Source organism: Buceros rhinoceros, unplaced genomic scaffold (assembly GCF_000710305.1).
Source record: "Buceros rhinoceros silvestris isolate BGI_N320 unplaced genomic scaffold, ASM71030v1 scaffold38827, whole genome shotgun sequence".
Classification (NCBI taxonomy): domain Eukaryota; kingdom Metazoa; phylum Chordata; class Aves; order Bucerotiformes; family Bucerotidae; genus Buceros; species Buceros rhinoceros.
The window spans coordinates 4351-12552 of record NW_010422278.1 but is presented as its reverse complement, the minus strand read 5'-3'; the positions used below and the strand labels follow the sequence as shown (position 1 = coordinate 12552).

Here is an 8202-nt window from a genome sequence, read left to right as displayed (position 1 = left end):
ATTCTGCGGAGTTTAATGCTCCTTGAAACAGCAATCTTGAGTGCCTAGTTGAAGAAAAAATTACTTCTAAGTTATTTAAATTGTGCTGATTTTTAAGAAAAATAAAAGTTAGTCAATTTGAAAAGCTAAGGTGAGATTCCAGAACGGCCTGTTTAATATCCTTACTGCTTTGGGGGCCTTCTAGGAAAATCGACTCCTTGTAAAATAAAAAATGGAAAACACACTGCACAAAACCTTCCTATTCTTTCACAGCACTCTAGGGCGTTTCCTGTAACTAGAATCAGCATAGGCTCAGCTATCTAGAGATGATAGTGCTTTTTCTGACAGTACTCCTTATCAGAAAGGCTTTGGTTTTATGTCTTAACTACCTTCTGTACTTTGTGGAGTACGTGCTTTTCTGTGATATCTAGCTGGTAACCCTATCAACTTCTGAATAACATTAATTTAATTTTGTGTTTTAGGGTAAAATCTTTGGAGTATCTTTTCAGGCACTACCGCAATCGTTTGTGCCAGGCTATGGTTACATTCCAAGGTAAGTGAATTGTGTACATTTAGATTTATGCTTTCTTTGCTCTCCTTCTACTATTGAACTCTTGTCAGAAGAAGGAACATAACGTTTATTCTAGGCCTGCTGAGGTTTAGGGGGGATATAAGAATAGTTTCAGTTGGAGGAAGGGGGATGTGGAAGTTAGATGGGGCATTCAGAGCCATCATTCAGTTGTATTTCTCTATACTTCTTGTCCTTGTAGAAAACTAGCTTGTGTATTAAGTGTTATCTATTTATCATTAAATACTTTTCCTGGAAAAAACCCAAGCGTTATTCTGAATGTCAGAAGTATGTTACTGTTCTTTCCTCAGCTTTCTTGTTGATAGCTGTCGGTATTTGGAAGACCATGTTCATACCGAGGGACTCTTCAGAAAGTCTGGCTCTCTTGTCCGTTTAAAAGCTTTAAAGGTATTCTTTAAAATGTCTCTTTTTTTCTTGAATAAGCTGCATTTCACTTGATTATCTGCATGTTTTAGTTTTTGGACTCTTATCAGTCATATTTGAGTTGGAAGTAGACTGGTAACATTACCTGCTGTAGAAATTAGAGGAGATCTAGTCCAGAAACTGGCAAGCTTCTCCTTTTTTTTTTTTTTTTCCCCCCTAGGAAATTTTTCAGCTTTCCAGATGGTGCGAATATATTTGTGACTGAACAAACTTGTTAGCAGTTATGCACACTGGATACTGTGGGGATATTTGTTTAGCAATGATCTCCCAGAAGGATGTGTACATGGGGAACCTGTAAATTAGCACATGTGGTCTGACAACATCATCTGTGTCTCTGTAGACACTGTAGTTAGGTAAAACATGACAAGGCTGAAACTAAAATGGGGAAGATGTCACTGTTTCTGACACAGGCTGGGGGATTAGTGCCTAAATGCAGAAACCTGAGGGTTTGAATGTTGAAGACTTCAAATCATGTTTCTAATGAACAATTTCAGAGTAAACTGGATCAAGGCGAAAACTGCCTCTCCACTGCACTGCCGTGTGATGTTGCAGGGCTTCTTAAACAGTTCTTTAGAGAGCTGCCAGAGCCCATCCTTCCGCCTCACTTGCAAGAAGGCCTTTTCAAAGCTCAGCAGCTAGAAAATGAGAAGAAAACGGCAACTGTGTTGCTGTCGTGTTTGATGGCGGACAGAACAACTGAAGCTTTGAGATACTTTTTCAACTTTCTGAGAACTGTGTCCCTGAGGTCAGTGTAAAGAGAATGCTTATAAACTGCTCCCAGCTTCTTTGATGACTTCCCTTTCCAGGCAACTGCTGTAACTTTCTGTGAATGATTTGTGACTTCAAACTTTCTTATCTGCAGTCATTCACTGGAATTCAGCGTAGTCTTTTCTTTCATAAGTCAGAAGTGTCTTCTTTATGAAACCTCATTTTGCTGGACACTTCATTCTATTCTTTCATAGCTGTATTCCTCATTCTTCTTGGAAAGCAAAAGGAGTGACTGGTAAAATTAACAAAATCTAACTGATGTCTTGCATTCCCCAAAACTGACTGGGATCTAGAACCTCTTGATTTCAATAACATAAATCATGTGGCTACCTAGCCTGGGGTGCGTAAATCACACCCAAGTGAATGACTCGCTGGTTTCGTTTTTAACTGCATTTGCCTTATTTGGTCTTTTTTCTTTCCACTGCTTATGTCCTGATAATTTGTGGTTTTTTAAAAAAAAACCAACAAAAAACAAATAAACCAACCAACCAAAACCCACTAAAAAACCTGCTTTTCTTATTAAGATCCAGTGAAAACAGAATGGATAGCAGTAATCTGGCAGTGATTTTTGCTCCCAACCTCCTGCACTCGAATGAAAATGAGAAGATGTCAGCCAGTACAGAAAAAAAAATCCGCTTGCAAGCCGCAGTTGTGCAAACGCTTATTGACCATGCAGCAGAAATCGGTAAGATGATAATGTTTATCAGAATACCTTGTTGCACATAGTTGTATGCTTGTACACAGCTTTTCTTTTCGGTTATTTAAAAAACTTAATTATTTCTCAATTAATTCAGGACATGTACCAGAATTTATCTTGGAAAAGATTCCTGCCATGTTAGGTGTTGATGCCTTTCAGTCCACTCCCTCACTGTGGGGCCATGAAGACAGTGACAGTGAATCTCCCAGTGACTGTAAGAAGAGGAGGCACCGAAGTGTTGGGGGTAGGTATGTTGTGTGAAAGTTTCAGCAGCTAAAATAGAATTACTTGGAGACTTCAGGAGTGCTGATCTGAAGCACTTGCTTCTTCCACAAGCAGAATAGATGCCTGTGAAATTTTTTGAAGTCTTGCACCGATTTTGCAAATCGGTAATCACATAATTTTAATGTACATTCACTCTGAGTTTATTCGAGTGTCTGCTGTCTGCCGAAGAAGCTATTTTGCTTGTGTTCAGATTTGTGAAGCCAGACTAATGTTCCAGCTTTTTGTTGAGTCAACCTCAGATGCTGTTGCAGAACACTGATAACGATTCTTTTCTTGCTAGTTTTGAAATTATACTTGAACACTCAGATGTTGCATAATTTGATACGTCAGGTCATGAGAAGGCAAGGATTTAAATGCCATGTGTCTTCTGAATTAAAGTAATGAATTTGTGTTTTGAAGTGTACCTCTGAGTTGGATATTATTGGATACTGTGTGCTCTGATGTCATGGATCTGTTTGGGGTTTTTTGCAGTTTAACTGTTCAATAGGGTGTGAGGCTTTTTTGCCAAATATGGACAATCAAAATGGCATATTCTCTGTTCTGCAATAATAATTGCAAAGTGATAAATTTGTGAATGTTGGAGGGGAAGCAGTTAGAATTTGTGAATTCTGTGGAATAGGTTCTGGTGGTAGGCAGCTTCTACTCTTTCTCCAGGTGTAATAAAACATAGTATTACACTTGTATTGCATAGTATTGCACTTTATCTGTTGCCAAAGATGAGATTTTTAAAAACTACCTGATGCTTATCCAGCAACATAAAAGAAGGACTGCAGGTCTGTGGTTTGCTAAGCTTTGCTATGAACACATGGAAATACAACTGTAAGTTGCAATAGCACTTAATAAAAATACTTCCATTTTACTTCTAAAAGCAGGAAAACCAGTAAAACTTCATGCCTATACTCTACTGGGCTTAATTTGGCCTTTAAAAAAGCCCAAACACCCCAAACCAAACCCACGTAGTTCACAGAGAAGTTGTACGTTATTTCTTTGCAGGACCAAAATGTCATACTTCTCTTTGGGCCTGACTTCTCAGCTTCAAAACAACTGTCCAGTAAAGTGAGAGAGTCTGAGACTTTGTGAGAAGGACTTCAGTGGATACCTTCTAGGTTTACTTACGAGAAATCAGAAGGCACATAATTTTATGAACAGTAGAATTTTCTACAATAAATTTCTGTTGTCTGTGCATGATTTCCTTGTTGTTACTAAGGAAAATAGAATTTTTCAATTACTTATGAAAGTAACAAAGCCTTTGTTGGTGAGAAGATCGGAACTATAGTTTTCTTTACGTAAAACAACCATTTAAACTGATTTGCTTTATTTCTCCCTGAAAGAATACAAGTTAAACTTGAGCTGACAATAGAGCAAGACAAACTTAATATTTACATTTGATTGCTCGGTGTGTCTTGCATTTCAGATATTGTTAGTGGAGCATTGAATAAATTTAAATCTACACCCCAGCAAGACAGAAGCGGTAGGTACTGGTATACTTGTACTAAATAAAGCCATGCAGTATCTTCTGGATTTGTCAACTATATTCCACAACTTTTTAACTGAAGAACTAGAACTTAGCTGAAGATAAGCGATTATGTTTAAATTGTTTAAAACTTTGAATATAGGTGCATATTTATGGAGGATACTGCATTTACTGGAGTTCTTGGAGCAGCTATGGTCACTGCAGCAGCGGGCTGTGTGGTTCTAGAGTTACACAACTGAACTCATGCTTTTAGCTAATGCCCACTAGGCTTCAGTGCAGTAGTGCAGCGTTTTATCTTGGGGATGCATTTGTCAGGGCTGAGATTCTTTCACTCTGCCTCTTAAGCATAGTCATCTTCTGTAATTCATGCCGTGCCCCCGCACCCCAATACTTATTTTATTTTTTTAATGTGAGGTTTTGGATTTTCCTTTCTGGTACTCTAACCTGCAAAAAACCCAACAAAGTAAAAAAAAAACCCAAGCTATAGCGACTGCTTTGCCTGTTCAAAATGCATGTGCCTTGGCTAAGCTCTTAATACAATTTTCTTTCAGAGTTTAAAAAAACCTGACAACCATTTATATTTTAGTAAACACTCAACCTTTTAAGCTGTCACTGCAAATTTGGTTTTCTTAATTTCAGTCCTGTCATCAGTGACTCCGGTGGTTCTTACTCCAAGTACCAAGCGTAAACTTCCATTTATTTTTTTAATGTGAGGTTTTGGATTTTCCTTTCTGGTACTCTAACCTGCAAAAAACCCAACAAAGTAAAAAAAACCCCAAGCTATAGCGACTGCTTTGCCTGTTCAAAATGCATGTGCCTTGGCTAAGCTCTTAATACAATTTTCTTTCAGAGTTTAAAAAAACCTGACAACCATTTATATTTTAGTAAACACTCAACCTTTTAAGCTGTCACTGCAAATTTGGTTTTCTTAATTTCAGTCCTGTCATCAGTGACTCCGGTGGTTCTTACTCCAAGTACCAAGCGTAAACTTCCAAGTGACTGCTCTCAGGGCTTGTCTAGCAAGAAGAGACGATCTTTTAAGCACAGTTTTGCTTTTGAGTTATTACCAAGCAGCATTTTTAACAGCAGCTCAACACCAGCATCAGGTACAGTGCCTTCATTTTTTTTCCTTGCTGCTTAAAGTGGCTGTTTATGGCTTTTAATTTAAATGTACTGTCTGGTTCTTGTTAGGCAGTCGTTGATAACCTCACTCCAGTGTTCCTTGCACTACTTTCCTGTCTTAGTAAATAGTCTATGGTCATCAGTGACTGTCATGCCACCTGGCTTGAGCAAAAATCCTGTTTCTTGTTTTCTGTTATCTCAAATCTGCAATCCTGTTGTCCTTTTCTCAGTCCCTCTGTATCACCTAGGTTAGATTCACATGTCTATCTTAGCACAGAAATCCATGAAGAGTGCCTGTGCTTCCAGCCTTTTGAAAGTTCTAGCCACCTTCTGTCTTAGCTATATGCGAAAAGTAATTGTTGCTATTACATTCTTTCCTGAAGCCAATTACCTCTTGTTTTCACTAGATGTTAAACAATCTCAAAATTCTATAGAAAATGTTTTTTACTTTTGTTCAGCAGTGCTTTACCACTTAATTCTACTAGAGTGCTTCCAACTGTCAGGTTCTCCTAAATCCTATTTTATTTTTGTTTGGTTGCTTAATGTGCTGCCAACTGAACTTAGCCAATCTAGAAATTTCTTTTTACTCTATGTTTGTTTTGCCTGAAGATCAATTTTTTTTCTCAGTTGAGTGGTATGAAACTTCTTCCTTTTGGTTTTTTTAAAATCATTTCAGGCTCGTCATGAAATTCTTGTTTCTGTGGATAAGCAAACCAAAGCAACAACATTTTCTAAAGATAGTCATAAAGAATCTGTTTCATACAGAAGTTAAGGAGTAGAATAGCAACTCTTTTGTTGTTGCTTTAACTATTCTGGCTAGGTATGTAAAACACACTGCAAATAATATTAATGCTTAATCTAATTTTTCTTATTAAGCTCTTAAATTTGATGGTGGCAATGTGTAAACTTAATTTAGGTATATATAACTTAATTTATATATCTATAGCATGCGATTCATAACAATCCAGCCACTCCTACAGATGCTACAAGTAACAGCTTCATTTGATGTTAAATAAAAGTGGTAGTCACAGTAATTTCAAGCCATCGCTCCACAGAATAAGATACCAAAGCTGTGCTGTTTAAAAACCTGGTTTTTATTGTATTAAGTCTTTATCTGAAAAAATGTGACTATTTTAAGATCATGTAAATATGATTTTGTTCCTGTAGTTCAGCTTGAAGCAAGCCCTTGTGTGTCTCTTGAGTCGTCACAAACCTCACCATCTCCTTCAACTGGTGGTGAAAATCATCTGTCTAGTACTGGGAACAGAAGAAGTAAAAGACATGCAAGCAAAAAATTATACAGGTAATTTGCCTTAACTCTCAGAAACCAAAGATAAATTGGAAAGGTAGGTCTAGACCCTTTGACTAATGATGGGTAAAATCTCAATCTCTCTTTAAAATTTTTTTCTTTTTTTTTGGTGTTTAAAACAGCAATTTTTTATAGCAATCTTCAAATCATCAGATCTTCCAATGTGGAGCTCTGGCACAGTAGCCTCCTGAACCTGTAGAAAATGCTTGGCAAGAAGGCAATAGAACTAGAGAATTAACCATAAATAAACATCAGGATGTTTTCACTGCCCTCCTAAAGAGGTTTTTTGTGTGTTTCTACCCCTCTGTCCTCTCAGGGCTGAATCGGGAAAGACGGGTTGTTTTTCTCCAAAGATTAGCCGGAAAGAAATGGTTCGTAGGTCGTTACGCTTGAAGTTTGGTTTGGGGAAAAGCAATAGAGAAATTGTAAGTATTTTACTCATAACCCAGTTGTCTTGTTACTGTGCAAATTCTAATTGACCAAGGAAATATTCCATGCCATATAATGCCACGCTCACCGGTAGAACAGGGTGATGGGGGGAGTTATGGCCACCGCTTAGGGGCTGACTGGGCATCAGTCTATTGTTGGAGTGAGCGATTGCTTTTGCATCATTTGTGGTTTAGTTTTTGGTGTGTCCCCCTGTCCTTTTGCCTTTCTAATTCTCTCCCTCTTCCTGCTGGGGAGTGGGGGCAGTGAGCAAGTAAGCTGGGTGGGAGCTGACCTGCCAGCTGGGGACAACCCACCAGACTTGTGATCAGTAGGTCTCGCCGCTCCTGAAATGCTGTTATTACAAAGCCTATGCGCAGAATCGTACGTTCTGAGGTGCCTCTGTAAATGAGATTCCAAATTACAAGTTTATATGGTAGTGATTAACACCTTCTGTTTGTTCAAGAATATTGTTTCAGGTTGTGCGTTTGGTAACAGATCTGAAAATATTGGAAGGCGTCTTGCAAGCCAGCAAGGTTTGGAAAGCAGAACGGAATGTGGGAAAAGAGCTGTACTCTTCAGCCCCTGCGTCAATGAAAAGTTCCCTAAAAAGGGTAAGTGTCTAACAGAATATATTCAATAGGGAAAACTTTCACTTTTGTAAAGCAAAAATAACCTTATGGCTACAGGTATAAAAGCAATTGTATTAAAAGTGCTTCTAGCTAGTAGGACCTGAATGTTAGTGACTCCTGGGGAAAAAAGAATTGGTTTAGGACAGGCTTGTTATGTTTCTAGTGTATTTTATTAGTTCTCTTCTGTTAGTTAAGCAAGATGAGATACATTGTTTCAGTTCTTAATATTATGATCTTTTTTCACATCTCTGTAATTTAGGGAGTTACGGAATCTTTAAATTCAGTGCTGCTTTGATAATTAAGTCTTTTTATCGAGAATTTTGCCTGTAACGATCATTAAAATTGCAAGGTATTATTCTTAAACACTGGTATTTGTTTTAAGGTTCAAAGAATGTGAGTAAGTCAGAAGAAAACTTACTAACTCCAAAATCTCAGGACAAAGTAGTTCACCGAATGTCATGGAATAGTCCTACGGTTACAGATTCTCAGGCAATCAGC

At 37.8% G+C, this 8202-nt stretch overlaps 1 protein-coding gene across 1 annotated transcript in view; it reads left to right on the top strand.

Annotated features, from left to right (window-relative positions):
- Nucleotides 1–467: 467 nt before the first annotated feature.
- ARHGAP11A (Rho GTPase activating protein 11A) overlaps nt 468–8202 on the top strand; it is a 9245-nt gene continuing 1510 nt past the window's right edge. Inside the window, exons 1-11 of the mRNA XM_010139975.1 lie at nt 468–532; nt 859–955; nt 1486–1736; nt 2284–2444; nt 2554–2700; nt 4156–4212; nt 5154–5321; nt 6505–6640; nt 6963–7071; nt 7539–7686; nt 8087–8202. Of these exons, the coding sequence (XP_010138277.1) occupies nt 1672–1736; nt 2284–2444; nt 2554–2700; nt 4156–4212; nt 5154–5321; nt 6505–6640; nt 6963–7071; nt 7539–7686; nt 8087–8202 (1107 nt within the window). The 5' untranslated portion in view covers nt 468–532; nt 859–955; nt 1486–1671. The remainder of the gene's footprint in view (nt 533–858; nt 956–1485; nt 1737–2283; nt 2445–2553; nt 2701–4155; nt 4213–5153; nt 5322–6504; nt 6641–6962; nt 7072–7538; nt 7687–8086) is intronic.